General features: G+C 33.8%; 1 protein-coding gene and 1 long non-coding RNA gene across 14 annotated transcripts in view; one reads left to right on the top strand and one right to left on the bottom strand.

Annotated features, from left to right (window-relative positions):
* The window catches only part of LOC124367976 (NK-tumor recognition protein-like), a 107,339-nt gene extending 96,738 nt beyond the window's left edge, over window positions 1–10,601 (top strand). For all 13 annotated transcript variants that reach the window (XM_046825215.1, XM_046825226.1, XM_046825224.1 and 10 more), the window contains 2 exons: window positions 2,222–3,470; window positions 7,068–10,601. In XM_046825215.1, coding sequence (XP_046681171.1) covers window positions 2,222–3,470; window positions 7,068–7,321 — 1,503 coding nt within the window. In that variant the 3' untranslated portion in view covers window positions 7,322–10,601. The remainder of the gene's footprint in view (window positions 1–2,221; window positions 3,471–7,067) is intronic.
* A 4,158-nt stretch (window positions 10,602–14,759) lies between these two features.
* LOC124367975 lies at window positions 14,760–15,685 on the bottom strand. Its single transcript, XR_006922933.1, has 2 exons — window positions 15,623–15,685; window positions 14,760–15,570 (listed from the first exon to the last, which is right to left on the bottom strand). It is a non-coding gene; the product is annotated as an uncharacterized LOC124367975 (long non-coding RNA).
* Between the last annotated feature and the right edge of the window lie 4,694 nt (window positions 15,686–20,379).

Below are 20,379 nucleotides of genomic sequence, written 5' to 3'. Positions count from 1 at the left end.
TAATTTCACATGGCGTAATAAAAAAAATACGTTTACTTTTCTGTATGTAAGGAAGTTATAGTAACCCTCTCCCATAGAAGTTAGCCCAAAACATAGTATTACGAATAGGTTACATCATTGATAAGTGATGCGCTCTAGATGTCGTACTGAGAACTATTTTGACTCTTTGGTAATCATAGAACATTTTCCTGTTTTCTTAGTATTTTTCACATTTTTGACACTATCTAGATGTTTCTCACAGTCTACACGAGACTATGGCATTGGAAGGATTAACAACACAATGTATAGTTAGTTAGTTGACTATCGTTGTTTATCACCTAGAGTACTGACGGCTCACACTACTAGACACTATATAGATGTTTCTCACAGTCTACACAAGACTTTGGCATTGTATGGGTGAAGTATCAGATGAGAAAGTAGTCTCCAGACTCATTTCAAGAGCAGTAACAGAACTATCTGTTACTTAAACAGTTACCCAACAGTCATTTGTTGCTTCTAAAAATAAAACTTTACATACATGCTCTTAAACTTTTTTTTCAATAGAGGAAACATTTACATTTTACCACTTATCATATCTGGGTACAAGCTTCTTTACAAGAACTATTGAATATACTCTGCTGCCTTAACACGTACCCAAAACGGCGATTTCTGTACTAGGTGTAATCCCACTCCATTGAATTTTTGTGATTTGTTCGACATTGACATAAGGAACTCATGTTTATCATCACATTGACTATGTGGTTAAGACATTTGTCACCCTTTGGGCACAAAAGTTATGATATCGAATTTTATAAGTCACAAAGTCATACCAAGAATTTTTTTATATCTGAAGAAAATGCTTTGTGGATGTGTGATTGTATATCTTTGATTTTCCCTAACCTTATGATTGATTTGTTCGTCAAGGTCATCAGTAACCAGATGGTCAGCCTTTTTGTTTTACACTAGTTTGTTCTGCACGAAGAACAGGCACCATCTTTAACTGCAGTGTTGCTCCTAATGTCTTCTCCTTGCACACAACACAATGATTTTCCACCGGTTGCATTTTCTTTAGTAAAGGAAATCTAATGACGCGATTTACTTTACAGTCAGCGGGAGGGTTGATTGCAGTGGCCATTTTGAACACTTTGAATGCCTTAGCGACCTTCAGTATAACACTGCGAGATTTGTACTGAACGTAACTACACATTGCGACTCAGATCGTACCACCACCTCTACTCATTCGGTGATCACATGCCTTGGCAACTTACTTTCTGAGCAACCCCCATATAACATCACTTGTCTACCTAAAACTGTTATGTTATAAGGCTGACATGTTGCCTGATATACGTACACATTGTATGTACTTCATCACATTATATACTTTTAAACTGCTTTAGGATCTCAAGAATATTTATGTCACAGAACCAAAAGTGGTCATTAGGTTTTCAGGCCTTTTCTAAAAAACATAAGAGTTTGGAATACTAGACAGCTCAAGCTTGTTTAAAACACTCGAGATATAAGTACATTTGCAACAGCATTTTTATTGCTGTATAAGTTTTTAGTTAATTATTTTTCAGTGGTAGTTATGTTTTATTAAATGACTCGTTATAGAATATTCCGGGCAGTTTTCCTTCTTCAGAGAGTGTCCAATTAATTACTAAATTATTTTAATTTTTTTGCAATAAACTTTTTATATTGGGGCTGCTGACATACAAAACCTCCTTATTAGTTCTTTTCTTTTCCCATTCCATTAGTGTCTATTTAATTTCCCTACTTCTACAATTACAGTTTTCCGAATAAGCTTTATAAACTTAATGATGTTGAACAAAATACTCAGGTGAAAATCCTGTGAATAAAATAGTTTTTCCATCTATTGTACAGGAGATGTGTAGGTTGAATAGAATCACAGTTTTGGATATAAGCAAATATAGTTTTTCGATAATTGAACCTTATGTTGATGTTGGTGTACAAATCTCGTTTATTTATTTTTTTTTCAGATTTGAAATCACAAATATTGTTATTTATCTGTGGATTTATACTTGTAAAATACGGTTTTTATTCCACTATGTATTTAATTCAGCAGGCTTTCAATCCTGTCATCATTTGTCAAATTGATATTAAGCTTTTGACTAAACTACACAATTTTTTAGTTTGTAGTTTTAGTGATAACACATATTTTAGGGTTTTTCTTGTATACTAAGAATGTTTTATTGAAACTAATACACTGTTTTTATCTTTTCAGATTGTTTCAGTAAATGAGCTAGGAACAAGGAAGTTAGTTAGAGAAGAAGTAAAAAATGAATTGGACAAAAGGGATGCAGATAATAAAATTACCCTTAAAATAATCCAACAAAATCTTGAGATCATCAGCAAACAAATGGCTATGAAAATTGTCAGTGTAAAAAAGAGAAAACGCTCCCATAAACATGGAAAAAGAAAACGAAAGAAGAAATCAAAGAACACACCCAGGATTAAAAATCACTCCAGATCTAGGTCAAACTCTTCTGAAAGATCTCGTCCTATCCATACTCATCACAAGAGGTCAAGATCTAGCAGCTCAGATTCACGGAGGCATTCACACAAATACGCGAAAAAACAATACCTATGTCATCACAGGTCACGTTCAAGGTCCCACCAAGGTCGGCACAGATCTCGCTCAAGGTCATCTCGAGGTAGTCTTAGATCTTGCTCAAGTTCCCATCTCAGCTTTCACAGATCACGTTCAAGATCTCTAAATAAAGAAAAATTCACTTCAAGAAATTCAGAAACATCTCCAGGTTCTCCTAAACCTACAGTTCGTCCAGACAGATCTCCAATTTATCCTAAACCTACAGTTCATCCAGACAAATCTTCAGTTTCTCCATCTCGATCACCTATTCCTTACAAATATTACTCTCCCCAAACCAAATACCAAAGAACAAATGTACAGCATGACAAGGCTGTTGAATATTATAGGCATAATTTACCTTCAAGCTCAGGAGTGAAGAAGAGAACTTATTCATCATCTTCATCTACCTCATCGTCATCATCATCTTCACTACCTTACCAGTACTCAAAACGGAGACGTCAACGTCGTTCCAGCTCTTCAAGTTCATCCTGGTCACCAGAGAGAACACAGCATCGTGACATCTCTCCAAAACCATTAATCGATGACTTCTCAAGAGATCTAATACTTAAAAGTGACCCCATCCCCTCATCGTTAAGTTCTTCCACTTATGTAACACAACGTACTTACCATCAACATGTAAGACAAGGCTCAGATGTTTACACCAGGAAGTCGATTGTTACAACATCATTTAAACGTGAGCTGAAGTCTTTTTCAAATTCAGCCAGAAATTACAGGAAAGTCTCTAAATCGTCATATAGCAGTGACAGTGACAACCCATTGGACAGAATTCCGCTGCGTGTGTACGACAATAAAGAAAATGATGTCACTAAAAATCAACCTTCAGGGGATCTTAACCATCCATTTTACATCCATCCCCAAGATGGTAAGTAATCGTACTCTTTATGATTTATAATATTTTTAAGTTGGCTAGATAGTATTTTTTTATAAAAGCTTACAATTTCGCAAGCTTAACTGTATAAAGAGTGCCACCTTAAACCATATGAGTTATACAAAAATGCCACACTGTTTTTGTAAATTTGTAGAGTTTTAGGAAAAGTTAAAAATGTGTGTCATGTAAGTGTGCACAAAAACTGAACATCGTTTTTTGCTGTGCAACTATGGAACATATTTACGTAGTCATTGACTATGACTATGACTGTCTACATTATGTACTTTGTCCAGTTTCACGTACTTTTCTGAGGTTCAAAAAAGAAAACTGGTTGCTGTGTTAACAACAGTTGATATATATCCACTACAAGATATTCTTTGTGTCTAGTATTATAATTGTGTTCAAGAACTGAAAACATGTTTATTTTCAAAGACAAAATTTACTGTGTGGTAAACTAGCGGGTTGCCAGAGTGAGGGTGCCACTTGATCGAAAGAAGGTCTCTAACTGTCCTGCCCATGCAGGTTCAGGAATTTCTTGGATGGTCTACAATTGTTGATTACCTCCTAGGTTGGTCTTGCTGGGTCACGGCTATTGGAAATAGTTGTTTTAGCCTTCCTGGACTTTGAAGCTTTTATCAAACTTTGGTTTTTCTTGATGTTAGTGAACTTTAAGCTCCGGAGGTCCGTGCAGCTGCAAAACATGTCTTGCACACTACGATGACTCGCTTTTATCAAACATTAGTTTTTCTTGATGTTGGTGAACTTTAAGCTCGGAGATCCGTGCAGCTGCTGAACATAAGCGTCTTGCACACTACGATGACTCTCAAGAACTTCCTCAGTAAGCCATTTGGGTCCCCTGGCCCTTTCATAAATTTCCTGAAAAGATGATAAAATTTTGCTAACTGAGAATGTTACAAAATGTTAAAAACATTGAATCTGGCGAATTTTGTTTGAAAACATCAAGCCAAGATTCGGATTGAAGAATTGTCCTGAATTCAGTTTTATTCATCGACAGTAAAGGCTCAGGGGTTTACTACTCTGTTTTTGAAAGGTTTTTCTCTTGGCTGAGAAATATCAATCGATTTAACGGGCCTTCATGGTCAGATAGGCAGGTGGTAATGATGCTGGATTTATAGAAATGGGCAGAGAGATTAGTAACTATATTGTCTAGGCAGGATCCACCATTATCGCATTTCCGGGTGATGCCATAAATTTTTGGAATCAGATTAATGCCGCTGATAAGATTGGTTAACTGAAGTGATTTATTAGAGGGTTCTAATATGTTTATGTTAAAATCACCAGCAATTAGGACGTTATTTGCACCTCTATTAATAACTGTCAACACTGTGAGGAGTTTTTCCCATAAAAAGAGCAAAGAACCATCTGGTGACCTGTAGACGCAAACAACAGTTTTTAATTCATAAACTGTAACTGCTGCCACTTTAAAGTACAGCTCGATGTTGTGCTGCATGACCTCTGAATTTGATTGTCCATTCTGGCTTTGTGCTCTTCAAAATAGCAGCTTCTCCACGAGTTATGGAGGTACTACAGAAAATAGCTATAACTTGGTAGCCATTTACAACCAGTGATTTTGCCTCATCGGTGGTAAGCCAATGTTCAATTAGGCATACTAAGTCAACATTTTTCTCATGCAAAAAAACCTCGAGCTGCTCAACCTTACTGCTAAGACCTCTACAGTTCTGGTGTAACAATATTAATTTGCGCTGATTTTGTATGTTACTATTTACTTGATAAGGGTTAGTTTTACAAGAAACATCAGGCAGGCGTGTAATTAAAACATGTGATCTTGAACTATTCCTAGAGTGCCTAAAACACTATTATCACAGTGGTCACAAGAAGACAAATTACATCAACTTCTGTTCATGTGGGATGAATACTTATGAAACCCCTACAGTAATCTAGGAATAAACCTAGATAAAGGGTTAACGTGGAAAGTTCACATTGAAAGTGTATGTGCTAAATTGGCAACTGGAATTTTTGTCCTTCGAAATTTATTAAAGCTTTGTACGTCTTGATGTTTTAATGATGGCTTACTATGGATTAATATTTCCATACCTGTCGTACAGAATTTCTCTGTGGGGCAGTTGTGCCATATCAAACTTAGAAAGAGTATTCAGACTGCAAAAAAAGTTCGAATCATCGCAAAATTGAACAACATAGAGTCATGTCGAATTGCCTTCAGGGAGCTCAACTTGCTAACTCTACCCAGCTTGTATATTTTAGAGACTTCATTTTACTGTCGATTTCAGTGTATATTGACACAGGGCAGTGATATACATAGATACGATACAAGAGCTCGGGAGCGCTTTCGAGCCTGACAGCATAGAACAGCAGCATTTGAACACCTCCCTTCTCAAGCTGGGATCAAATTCATCAACAGTCTCCCTGAAGCACTAAATTTAGAAACAAATCCAAAAAAATTAAAAACCCAATTAAAACACTACCTGATGTCTTGTGCTTTTTACTCAGTTGGCGAGTTCATGGAGCACACTTGGGATTGATATTCACGACGGTGTTGAAATCCTGGGGGTTAATCCCTCTAATTTTGAATTTTGTTTCCTTGTATGTGTATGAATGTGTGTCTGCTTGTAGCTGTATGGAAAGTCGAGTGAATGGATTTAGTTCTTAAGGTAAATACTGTCAGAAATTTGTATTATTGACTATTGCAATACAATATAATATATATTGTCAACACAATAAATATATTCTATTCTAAGATTTAGAAAGGATGGAGGGAATTTTTAGTGGATTAGGAGGGGTACAACAGTTGGAATTAAGGGTTGAGGATAGGTCTGAGGTTGCAGGTCTACTAGTACCAGGTCGGTCGATGGCAGCGGTCACGGTCAAGGTTCTCATGGGAATTTCTTGCGTAGTCCACAAACCTACTACTTGCCCAAGCTCTCTACAAACGGCAATATTCCTCCTCCCTTTCCTGGAAGTGAATACCCCTTTTGGAAAAAGCTGAAAATATTTGGACCCAAGGGCCAAAAATGTTGGTGTTGCTGAAAATGCTGCCCAACTCATGTATTTTTTTATTAACTTCTCTGATAGATCTGTTTTTTATTGAGTGTGGGCTGAGATCATATCTTGGCAGGATTGTAGACATCAGGCATTTATTATCAGGTATGAGGTCAGCTGATCCATGTATTTATCTACCACAGGCCATCACTGTCATCTATAACAATGATGAAATCATTTGAGTCTTCCTTTACACCTCTTACGACTTCCTATTGTGGAGCACCAGACTTAACTAGACCCGGTTTCACTAAACAGGATTTTTACCCAAATTCTTTTTCCACGAGATGACTCATGTCTCTTCCGTGACTGTCAATATGCAGGGTCAGAGCAATGTTTGAGAGCTGTATTTTCTTAATTTTTTTTTGGATCCTCTCTGCATCTTTCCGCTCTTGCTGAGCGTTCTAACTTGGACTATGATTGTTTAATTTCTTCTAAATGTTTACATACCATCAATAAAAAATGTTTTCCAACACGAAACACATCATAAACAATTACAAATATACATATATTTCATTAGAAATACAAAACGTATAAATTACGTTCTTGTTTCAGCGGAACTGTACAGGATCAGAATGAAGAACGGCATGTTCCCAGTGATGGGGCTACACGAGATATGTATGAAGTGCCGCTGGAGCCTACCAACGTACTTCATTTTACCCACCATAAATTCCGAGCAGGGCTTCAGGTTCTCGCTGAGCATCAACGACCACAGGTTCATCACAAGTCGGACCGGGCAACAGAAGAAGCTGGCCAAGGCCGAGCTCGCCAAGGCTGTGTTGCAGTGGTTTAAAATATTGGACAGTTAACCTCGTGCAGGTGTTTTGAGCCAGTGCCATCTAGTCTGTGGTGGTTTTCTTCACCGCCATCATTCCTTGTGTGATTTCCAACAGCTTTATTTACAGCTTTAGCAGTGAGTTTTGTTAACATAGACAAACTACGATTCATTGCGAATTGCACATTGAAAAAGGTACAAAGCATAATTTCTATTCCAATGTTGTTTTAATGACGATTCATCAGAACTAGCTATATTTTTTACATAGAGATAGGTTTAAGTACTTGAACTAAAGACTGTTGTTACAAGGAGAAAAAAAGAGTGTATTAATTTTGTGATAAACATTAAAGTCTGCATAAATTTAATGTTGTCTTGGAATGACTTTTAAGTTATATGACTTATAAGTTCTCGCAAATTGTGTTCTGTTTTGCTCAGACTAGTTTCTTTTACGTGGTTGAACTGAACAAGGCTAGCCGCAATGACAGTAGCACTGTTTTCCTTCAATGTTTTGATCTGTCCTGCTGTACATATTGTTTTCCAATATATTAGTCATTTTTTAACTAGAGGCATCTTCATATGTGAAGATCACACACAACATTGGCCTTTTCCACTCGGGTATCATCACTTCAACATGTTCATGCTTTGGCTTCTCAAGAAGTTTTTGGATAAATTAGGCCCTAGCAATGTGTAAAAATGACAAAAATGTGTATTTTTTTAAGCACTTTGGTTTGTGTCAGAAATATAAGTAAATCTTTATGTATCAATTTAATTACAACAAGCAATACTTGTGCTATGCCACACACAAAAATAACATAAATACATGCAATTTTTAACAATTAAAATTTGGTTTTAGAAAACCTTGATGTGTTTATTAGTTTACACCTGATAGAAAATATAAATGTTTAATTTTAGTGTTTTACGTGGTTATTTATAATTTATAGATGCTTAACCAGAATCCATAATCAAAATGTTTCTCCAGATAAGTTTATACAAATTTTATTTAATGTATTTTTGCTAGAATATTGTTATTTACAACCAAAATCACTTAAAAAAGTATAAGCATATGCAACATGTTTCAAACACATTCTTTGTAATTTTTGGTTTCTGAGAATTCCTGTGCCCTACGAGGTGTTATTTCTTTATTTCGCCGGCCGTGTATATTTTATTCAATTTTGTATCTAATTTTAAATTTAATAATTCAACACCACCCACCACAATAAGAATGTTTAAAAAATAGTGATTTTGTCTTATTCATGAATCTTTTATTCCTCAAGTTGCATGTACACTTTGTTTCGTTTAAACCTAAAATCACTGCCTGGCAAAGAGATTTAAAATGAGAAATTATGGGCTGTTGACCTATGCGATATTTTTTATAAATGATCTTTCATGTGCGCATTGTGGCCAGGCTTTTGATCTGTTCAAGGACCATTAAAAGTAGATTTACAACCAAAACCGTTTATTTAGTTGATCGTAAACAGAGCAACTAGAATTGTGATAAAAATATTTTTGACAGATTTATGCAGCTTTATTGACAAGCATTGATTTAGTATTGTTTTGAATATAGTTCCTTGCTAGCTACTTAAATGTCCACCTGAGAATTGTAGCACATAATTACTTTGTCAAAAAAGTAGTTTTATTGTAAATATTTTATACCTGTTGATGTTTATACCATGGAAATCTCTCTTTTTGAGATGGTTTTGTAAAATTAGAATAAGTGTTATACATACATTTAAACGGCTGGGTGTTTTATCACCAGAGCTTTTATATAGTGCAATGTTAAATTTAATGTTTATACCGTACACGTTTTGTTGTGTTTGTTAGGATTGCATTTTTTATGGCAGTATATTGCAGTCCAGACATTTACTTAGGCTTTTCCTTAAACAGAAATTAAATTAGTTGCAGACAGCATATAATCTGTTGCTCGCCAAATTACATTGGCACTGAAGGACCATAGAGGAAGATGATTGATGTAAAGCTTTAAGATGTTGAGTGATAGTTTTTGCAAATAGTCAAATTTTAAGTTACTTCTTCCGAATTTTGAGACAGTAACAGCGCCCAGATCATAATTTACCTATTATGGATGGATTACATTAACGAATTATCAACAATTTAATAGTTAAACAAAAAACATGTCAGGGAGTCATTTAAAAAGATGTATTTTTAAAAACCTGTAATTTAATACATATTTATTGACAATAACTAAGGTCAAAAATACCTTGTGGCGTTTATAAACTCAATGTCATTAAAATAAGTTGAGCCCAAATTACTAACCGAGCAGTCATTCTAGACACAGAAGGTCTTGTTCCCAATGATGGGAATGAACTAGGAACAAAGTTATGCTCGTAATATGCTTTTTTTACTAAATTATTAGCTTTCAGTTTCTAGCATTTCAGTTATAACATTTTATAATACAAGATTAATAATTTTTATCTCTATAACTATGTAAAGCATGTGTTTATTTGTATGTAGACCAAACATTTAATTTTATTTAAATCCAAAAGCAATTAATACGTATCAGCATGTATACTTTGATTAAAAAACGTATTTAACATACGAGCTACACATACTAACTTTTTGTTTTGTATACTTTGTCATAGCATGCATGCGTACTATAACATCCAGTTAATTTCCTACATATAAAAGAAAAATGTCTGTAAATTAAATTAAAAACTGAAAGTTGGGAAATATACAACGTATTTTTAGAAAAATAAATAGTTTTTCTTGAGCATTAACTTTATATTCCAAGTGTTGGCTTAGTGATTCAGAATTTAGAATAATTTTTTTTTCTATGGTCCTTCAACATTATTATACTTGAAATATATATACCAAATATCACAATAATATTATATTTCATTTTAATATCTTGGTTCGTATTAATTTGGTTGTATGAAGGTTTTAATTATTATAATCTGTTCACCTCAAAACCATATTTCTATACTACTTACAACTTTATTATTATGCCTTTTTTTAGTTTTAGACCGTTTTGATTATATTATACATTTTTATCTTATTGCATTATGCTATCTTTTAATAATTTTGCAATGAAAAATGTTAATTTAAATTAATTTTCCAGAGTTTGTGTGCTTAAATACATTATTTAATTCAGTTTTATATACAGTACAGTTAACAAAGTATTTTTAAATGTCAGTAAAAAAAATTCTTGTCTTCCTCTCAGTATTTTACACAGCATTTTTGTATTTACAATTAATTCTCTGTTTGAATGTTGATTCACTTGAATGTATCTTTTTTACTCTTAAAAGACAATATGTGATATGATATGTTACTTTATAGTAATAAAGTTATTTTGTGTTCTATTTTTTCCTTATATTTTTTCTTCTATGTTCTATAATGACACAGTGAGAATAATGTTGTTTCTAGTTCGTCAGTCCAGAGCCAAGAATAGTTTATTTTCACACGTTATATACATTGACAAAGTTAGATAAGGTTTACAATAATGTAACCATTAGGTTTACAGTCCAGAATACCACCTCTATAGAGAAATGAAAATTAATATACAATTCAAAATCTGTCCAAATTATGTTTAGTACTAAATTAAAACTGAATGCTTAAATAAATTATTATAATAGTTTATGTAATTTATGACAGAAAAAATATATTCTATTGTGTAGAATTAGACTGACAGCAAAAAATTCTAAACTGAGAAGCAAAAAAACACATAATATCATGATAGCCTATGTACCAGATAATTTTCTATATCAAAATAGAAACACTAAAAGCATAATAACAGTATCCAAAGTGTTCAGGAATTATATAACCGTTTCTCATTCTAATGGTGATTCGTAACAACACCATTAGAATGGACCCCGTGGGAGACCGAAAGTGAGATGGTGGAACCAGGTGAAGGCTGATATGGAGAAGGTGGGCGCTTCAGAGGAAGATGCAGAGGACCGTTCAAGACGGAGGAGCTTTGTTGGTGCGGCTAAATATCACCTCCGATATAAATGGCCCTGGGAGTAGAGTAGTAGTAGTTCTCATTCTAATGTTCAATAGTATTTATTAGTGTAATGGTTATAATTGGGTACGATTAATTAGTAAAAACAAAGAAATGTGTAAGATATTTTACATAGTCTATGGCTCTAACCCAGTTTTCTAAGTATTTTTTGTGCCTAAGCAATAATTTGTTACGATAAAATATTCGTGCCAAATTACAACATATTTTTTTAACTATGAATTTGTCAAGGACAATATACACAGATGGAAAACTTAGCAAGATAGGATCATAGTATTTACAGTATATTTTAATCCAAACAACTATCTTATTAGGTCTACAGAAGGAATTTTAAAACAATCTGTATATCACAATATTTTAATGAAATTAAAAACTGTAATACGGGGTGAGGCAATGAGAACTTCACATTTGTTTTATATCGCAAATGTAATACTTCTAATATTTTACTGCTAAATAACACATAAAGACATGGGTTTTACTATGCAGTTTTACTTTTTCAAAGTAATTTTTTGAAAACCATGTGCTTTGAATGATGACCTTGAATCCACTGACATTCCTCAAAGCTGCTGAAAATTTGTTCCAGCATTTCTTGAGGAACTGCCTGACTTCCTCTTCAATCCTTTGCTTCAGTTCATCTAAATTTTTCGGACTAACTTAAAAATTTAAAATTATTGAACTTCAAATAGCTTCATAGCAAAAAAACACTAACAGATAAACCTAGTGATCGACCTGGCCAGTGTATGTCACCAAATCATGTGATAAAACAGCCATTAAATCATTTCTGAGAGCGGTTCTGTATAAGTCTGCAGTGGCTCTGAAAGTACAGTTTATAAATATCAATATCCAGCTCCCCTAGTAATTGAATAAAAAAGTGATTAAACATTACAATATACCGCACTGAGTTCACAGTAACCGTGTTCTCCCCGTTATCTTCAAAGAAATAAGGTACAAAAATTTGCTGTGTTGTTACTGCTAAGTTGGGTTGAAGCTCTCTAGGGTTTTGAGCACTCTAGTAACTCATTTTTTGTTTATTAACATGGTCAGAAAGGTAAAAATGTCCTTCAACAGTCAATCATAACTATAGACAATATACTTTATTTGTACAATTCATAGAGAATTACAAAAGCGTCAATAAAAAATGTCATAATAGCGTAATTACAGTTTTAAAACATGGTCTCATCAGGTAAGTTCAAATTAGTTATAATGATGGTTCAAAGTTCTCCAGTTCAAAAATTCGTCAATAGAATAAAAAGAATGTTTAAAAAGCCATTTTTTTAGCTTGGTCTTGAGGTTCTCTTGTGTTTTAATATCAGCAGGTAGACAGTTAAACAGCTTTGCCCCCATGTAGGATGGTTTCTCTTCGTAACGGGCTGTACGATGTTCTGGTAGTGCGAAGTCGGCAGCATGTCGTGTGTTGTATTGGTGTCATCTTAACAAGTTCTTATGTGCAAAAATTATTGTCTCAAAGATATATAATGACACCACAGTCAGGATTGAAAGTCTTGCAAACTATTTCAAATATCAACTCAAACTCATTTTTTAATATCAATAATTTATCACAGAACACAACTCTTCTGTCTTCTGCCATTGTCTGGCTCTTTAAGTTCTTGTACAATTTGAATTATGTAAGGATAAAAATGAAGGTCCTGGTGCAAAATCTTCAGCAGGGATCTGTTTGAAAGCCCAGGTGACAACGCTTGCTACCTGGCCGACCGCTTTGGACTGCGAATAACTGCTACTCTCAATCTTTCCATATTGTTTGGTGTGCGAACAGTTCGTAGACTTCCCCCAATTTTCCTTTGGGCAGTGGCCGTATTTCTAAATAATCTTACCCAGTTTGTAAGTGTTTTTAGATCTGGAACAGCGCCATGTCGACCAATGTGAGTTCTAAACAATCTTTGAGTTTACATTGAATTACAACATTCTACATGCTTCTTATTGGAATATAATAGTTTGTAAACAAAAACTCCAATAATTATTAAATTTTATTTTTGTGAGGCTTTTCGTGTTCAAGGAACACATCATCAGACTCACGTAACTGATGTTTACAAATTAAGTATAAGAATTACTGTTCTTAAAAACGTTTCTACAGCAAAAGCACAGCGTTCAGGACTTAGTTTCTTGTGCAGTTCAATAGTTCACCTTTTAACTTGAAAGTATGTCTCGTATGCAATAAACTGCTGAAATAGTTTTATTAAGTGGTGAAGATATAAGAAACACTCATCAGTCACTAAATAATATAAATCACACAAATTATAACACTTTCAGCCATTTGCGTTTCTTTGGTTTTTGTGAGGAGTTATTTTTATGTTCCTAATTGGTTTTTAAAACATATTTTAACAATCAAGTATTCACAAAAACTGTACATACAACGAAAGTAAGAAAATATTGTCGTCTCATATAATATTTGACTTGATGTATGTATTCTTTTTTAACGTTTTACACAAGATATTATTTAGTTTTTTGTGTATTTCAATTAGAAGGATAAAATACAAATTAATAAAAATAATGAAAAACAATTTATTTTCAAGGAAATGTTAGGCTCATACTCAAATAATTTCGAGAACATCACACAAATATATATATATATATATATGTATATAAAATGTGTTTAGATTTTAGTTTCTGTTGTTCTATGACATGAAATTTTAAACACATTGCCATTATTTGAAACAAAACTAATACTATAATAAATTAATAAAGAATGGAATGTTAAGACACTATCTGGTCGAAAAGTCTAATGCAGTCCAAGGCTCCAGACTATCCAGAAAAACACATGAACAAAAGTTCTATTAAAATTCTGAAGAAAAATTCCAGAAAACTATACCATATCTCATCCTTAACTCAAATAATCCATCTTAAGAAACCCTGACAGTCCATGGTCAAAATCGTCAAAACCCTTATTTACCTAAAAAAAAAAAAATGGAATCAAACAAACTAAGCTCGTTTTACTTAACAGAAGCCACAGCTTTTAGAAGAAATGAAGATATAGCAATAATTGTGGAGGGTCTATGATGAAATCCAAATTGAGATAAACATATTATATTATTGGTTTCAAGAAGGAATTACAGTATATTAAAGAACACAATTAGTGTACAGTTATGCAATTACGCTCATTAGATTGTACATTGGGCAGGCATACACAATTTTCTCAGGAATTTTTGAAAAACATTGAGTAATCAACATTATCTTGTTGCGAAAAATTCAAACTTTTAAATGTACCTTACCATTCAATAGGCCAATATTGGTGCTAAAATCTCTCGCTGTACGTCAAATCATTCTTCAGTTAATGTGCAGATAAGTCTATGCTGACGTACAAGAACATTTCAGACTGTCCCGATTTGCTTTACAATTTAAAAACCTTAGTACAAGTAAAGTTTCATTCCACGGAATAAATAAAATTGCTACCGTACCAAAAGAATCGTTCAATTTTATATGAGCACTGTATGATACCGATTCTAAAAGACAACACAAGGAGAAATGAATGAGTCTTAACACCAGGTGGGCTCTGTTAACAACAGATTTATTGCTTGTAATGAACAATGCAACCGCTTTGAGACAATCCATTCTCCCACAGAAAAACATACACCTTACATGTATTATTGTCTTGAGAAAACAAACACCATTTATATATAACGTTATTTCCCTAGAAAACATGAACCAACATTACATTTATTTTGAGATTAAGAACTGGAAAGGGGTAATGGCAAGACCTTAAACCTAAAGTAGATACTTCAAGTTGAAACACAGAATTAAAGTGTATAAACACAGAAATATTTTACAACAGGGATTGTCTTTTAAAAATATGTATTTAGCTGGGTCTACACTTCAACTAGACACTGGCAAATATTTATTTTGAAGTAGAAATTTGCTTAAATTAACCCCTTAACTGCTGAGAAATACGGCAAGTCGAGTGCCTTCAGCGCTCGTTTTAACACATTGTGCCTTCACTGCTACTCTTGTGTTAAAACGTTTTAGACACATTCTGGTTATTGTTTATCATTTCCTGCCTATGAAACATTGACTGCTCTCTGGTGGCTATTTTCAGTACTACAATGACTGAAGTGCTGCTTGACAAGTGTCTCAGCCTGGTGTACAACTTTGGTACTATGTTGAGAGCACATGTTTACATCAAAATATTAGCTTGTTTTTATTACTGTCAAGTGTGTTTCATTGTGTATAGTCACAATAACAAAAGTGAAATAAGACAATTTCTTGAAGAGTCCAGTTCACAGTTTGACAAGGAAACCTCTAGTTGTTGATTACAAGAAGCTTATAAATTGCACTTAGTCCTGTAAGAACCTTTGCGCTGCCTCCGGAGTGATAGGATATTCAGGAAGGGTAAGGTTAGGGAGTAGGGGCCACCTCCTATCGAGATCCATGAGGAAGAATTAGGGCACTACATCTCAAAGTCATCCCGGAAGAAGGGGAGGCCAGCTCTGAACCAGCCTCTCCAGTCAAAGTAGGCAGGGAGTGGCACACCCTTGTTGAGGTTAACAAGAGCCTCTGAGGTAAGGGAACAAACCCCACCAACTCCAACAGTCATCTTCCACAGTAGACTAGACCTATCGAATTGCCCATGAACCCCAGAATCTCGACATTTTCGGTTAGTGATGTGCCGCTACTGGACATCCATAAGGTTGCCCAGATTGAAGTGGCACATCGGTTTTTTGCTGTGCCCAATGGTGGGTTCAACTGGTAGGTATAAACCAGCCAGAAGTGATCCCTGCTGGGTAATTACTGATGTTACAATAGCATAATATAACCAGTTAATTTTTAATTAAAATTTGGGCAAAGAAACCATTTGTTATTTTAAAGTATAAGCAGTTGTCGAAATTAGCACCTTGACATCCACGATCTGACCTTGAGCGAGGCAGGGCAGTGCCGCGACAATTATCCTCACCCGCCGTCGTAATGGCTGAGGGCTAATGTACGTGGTTAACATATTACTGCAGCTGTTAAGGGGGTTAAGGCCTTTATAAGCCATTTTAAAATATCCCTAACTTATGACACATTTATTAGAACTAGAGTTTCTCCACTTCTTCATAAATTATAGATAGTTATACAAAATTTTATCTCTGTCGAATTATGAAAGCAACACAGAAAAATGAAAAATTGCAAATTATCAGTGACAAAATTTATTTATATGGATTTAATGATTATATATACAATCAAATGGCTTCTTTTTAAAAATAGTGGTAAACTCATTAAAAATATCCCTGTAAATAATGATAAAGGGATGGGCTATAAACAAAGCATTCCTAGTTATTTATAGGAAAGACTGTATAGTAGATCCAATTAATAATATTCAACAATCGTTTATACTTTGAAGGGACACTAAATATTTTACAAAAATAAATGATAAATAATAAATAATTAAACTAATACTTTAATAATTTTAGCAAATCTCCACATATGTATGTAATCAAATATTAAAAAAACTTGTGTAAAAAAGAAAAAATACAACGTTAAAGAGTCATCTTAATGAATAATAACAATCCTTGTACTATTTTATTCTGTTTTAAGGAGGCCATTTAAGAAATTGCCTTACATACATAACCATGCAATGTAATCTTAAATAGGGTCAAGGACAAAATAAAATACCCTGCTGTGAGGGCTATAACAATAACTTAACGTGACAATTTTGAAGTCTACCCCCCATCCTTAAGCTCACACATACATGAACAACCGAGTTCAACGTTTGGTTTACAAGTTTCGTTAAATAAACCAATAACCAAATTTATGCAGAGACTTAGATTACATTCTGTATGTTACTATTTCCTCAGTACTATTAAACAATAAAATGACATGAACAACAAAATTACAAGCTTTCCCACTTTCGATCAGCGATTTAAAAAATCCAAAACGATTCTTTCATTTTACACTGTTGGGGAGATATTTATAATTTCAAATAGGTAAATTGATTTTCTACGCTAACTGCTACCCAATCTTAGTTTTCATTTATAGTATTCCACTAGTGCTAGTGCTTTTAAATAATAAGGTACTTAAGATTAAACAATACTAGTTTACATTTACGTGATTCCAAATTCCTTTACAAATATAACAACTAATAATTGTGATAAAACTAAAAATGCATTTTACGTATATTTTGATTTCTCAGGAAAACTTGACGATTTTAGACGTACAATGAGTTCCTTTAATGAATAACTAAGCAATGTGGTTTTTCATGTCTGTGAATTCCAGTGGTCTGTTAACCTGCTTATTAACAAAGATATAATGAAACCTATCCATCCGTGCGTTACAAAACTAATGTGAAAACCACCTAGAGTGCACCAAGGCGGGATTGGCTCAAGTGGCAAATAAGTTGTCAAAAAAATCATGGTACATGATATTATATATGTGATTACTAGAACGGAGGGATACGGCAGAGATTCTTGGAACCTCCTAGACTCTCTATCAGAGGTCTTGTGGGCCCATACCACCGGTATTACCAAGTACTGCGTGTACTCTCCGTTCTGACACATTAACAAACGCTTTGTTCAATGTTGGTTTTTGCACTTAACAAACGCTTTCAATAGACCTGGTTTTTATGCATCAATGCACCACCATTTCGATTCAGGGTTAGAAAATGTGTTGTGACTGTTTATAAAACAAACTAAGTAAAAAAAATACATGCAATCAAAGATGTTTACAAGAGAATTATTGTAAATTTAACACTTCCAAAATATATTTCTTCATTAATAAATGGAGAAACGGAGTAGTGTTAAAGTAATTAAAATTTAAACCGGTTTATGCAAGTCATCGCTACACAGTTTTGCCACCAATGATTATGTTGTATAGTGGCAACTGTGCATGTTTTTGGTGTATTGTGTACACAGGGGCGTAACTAGGGGGAAATGAGGGGGATAGAATCCACCCCTCCCAAATGTGCTAAGTTATTTTAAAATTATAACTAGCAATCCCACTTGTTTGGAACACTGCAGATAAATGTTTTACTTTGAATTAGGCCTATTTCATTTATTTAAATTTTGCTTTATTCCATACCCTTTTTATGTGTTGTATTCTTCAATCAAATTCCCCCCCCCCCCTAAAGCTAAGTTCTTCTAGTTTACACCACTGATTGTACTGTGTAAGCATGTATCCGTGCCATTCCCCCTTAAATGCATGCTAGGTTTATAACCAATAGATAATATTTTATATACATGTAATATACCCTATTAATTCTAAAGAACAAATATTTTGAAAAACAAGAACTATTAACAGTGTTACCAATAAACACAACGGATGAACAATGCAAACAGTTTTCTTAAGCAACAAATATTGATTGAATTTTATACATTTAACATTAAACACCTATACTTGGCAGATATTTATTTTGTTGTGGTATTCAGAATTTGCAGAAATCCCACATGAGAAGAACAAGATGGTGGAGAGGGAACACTTCATTACTGTTAGACACAATAGCGGATACTAATACTGGTGTGAGGAACAAGAAAATCAAAATCTGACCTTCCTTTTCAATCTAATTACAAAAAGTATCCAAAAAAGTATCATTTTTTACATTACTTAACAATACACCTTCATTAATGCTGGATTGAAGATTTATAAAACAATATCCAGCAGAAAATTAAGAGGCAGAAACTGATATTATAAATACATCATGCAAGATACTAAGGAGTTTCTTTTTGTAAGAGGTCAAAAAAATGTTACAGGATACTGATTTCAATAGAAAAAGTTGGTTAGGCATTTGTATACATTACCCTTCATCAACTTTAAGGTGGCTGCTCTTGCAACACAAAAACATGTAGGAACCTTATACAATGGATATTTTTGTACTAAAAATGTGGCAACACTGTTTTTTTTTTTTTTTTAGTGCCTATTGTTTATTAGGTTCACCACTTATCAGCTGATGGTTTGTTTACCCATGTGAGCTGAATTATTATTATGATAAAATCTATATTTTTTTAGTCCTCCTCCGTAGACTAATGGTTATAGTCTCGGCTCTTCTAACGGAGAGATCATGGGTTCAAAAATCTCCGGGGAGGTCCAATCATGTACTTTGTCAATAAAAACCAGTGCACTTTAAAGCCGACATAGCTGACGCAAATAAGGCTTTAATGAGATAAAAAAATCTATATTTATCTTGACCAGAGAGTGAAATTGAGGTTATCTCCAGGGTAAGAAAGCTGCTGGAAGGCTTCCATGCGTTCCTTATCGGAATACATCTATGTGCAAATGTATCTGTTACAATAAACATTACTGTACCAATGGTTTTGGTAATTTTTACAACATCTTTTATGGTAATTATTTTGAAGGTAATGTAACAAACTTAAAAGGTTTTATTCCAAGGTTTTTCATGTTAAACAATTATTTTTATTTTATTTAGGCAAAAGTGTTTCTTTAATTGATTTTTTATTACAGAAACCAAATTTTTATCAGGCCTATACTAATATTTCTGCTACAAAGTGGTGCCTTATTCTGCAATACAGCTGCACTGAATATTTCAGCCTCCTAGGACACACCTGAAACAAAACTTAAAATATTTTTCAAAAAAGTGCTTTCTGGGAAGAAATTGCGATTGAAGAAAAGAGTAATAAACGTGGTGTAAAGGATTACTTTTAGAACTGTTTCTGGGCCCATATTCATCATTATGTCCTTCTGGCTTCCTTTTGATTCTTTCCTTCCTTTGTAATGGATTCAGCTGCTTTTTCAGCCTTTCGTTTACACCTTACTCTGTCGATCATGATTAGACCTCATTTAGTGTATTGAGTTCTCTAAAACCTGCAGATATTCTCATTGCTCCATCATTTAAATTAAATTACTTGCAAATATTAACCCAACCACTAATGCATTAAAAGCCAAAAAATTCGTTTTAGTAACATCCACTCCATATTTCATGATTCAGACTTTCGTTTTCGGTTTCGATTATGGCCATGAAGGCATTTTTTAAGCAGGTCATCTCTTGTCAAAATAAATACATGTAGTTGTTGCATTTCAGACAGAAACCAAAGAGGAAGGTATGAAATAGGATAATATGAAATACTAAATTTTAACGTTGCCACAATGCCTTCTGACCTTGAGGTCGGTGTTGAAATACGACATAGGTAATATTTTAAAATAAAAAACTAAACCACAAAAAAAACTTTAGTATTATGTGTTAC

This window comes from Homalodisca vitripennis, chromosome 8 (assembly GCF_021130785.1).
Source record: "Homalodisca vitripennis isolate AUS2020 chromosome 8, UT_GWSS_2.1, whole genome shotgun sequence".
NCBI lineage: Eukaryota > Metazoa > Arthropoda > Insecta > Hemiptera > Cicadellidae > Homalodisca > Homalodisca vitripennis.
The sequence above is the reverse complement of the archived record's forward strand: the minus strand, read 5'-3'. Positions and strand labels throughout refer to the sequence as shown.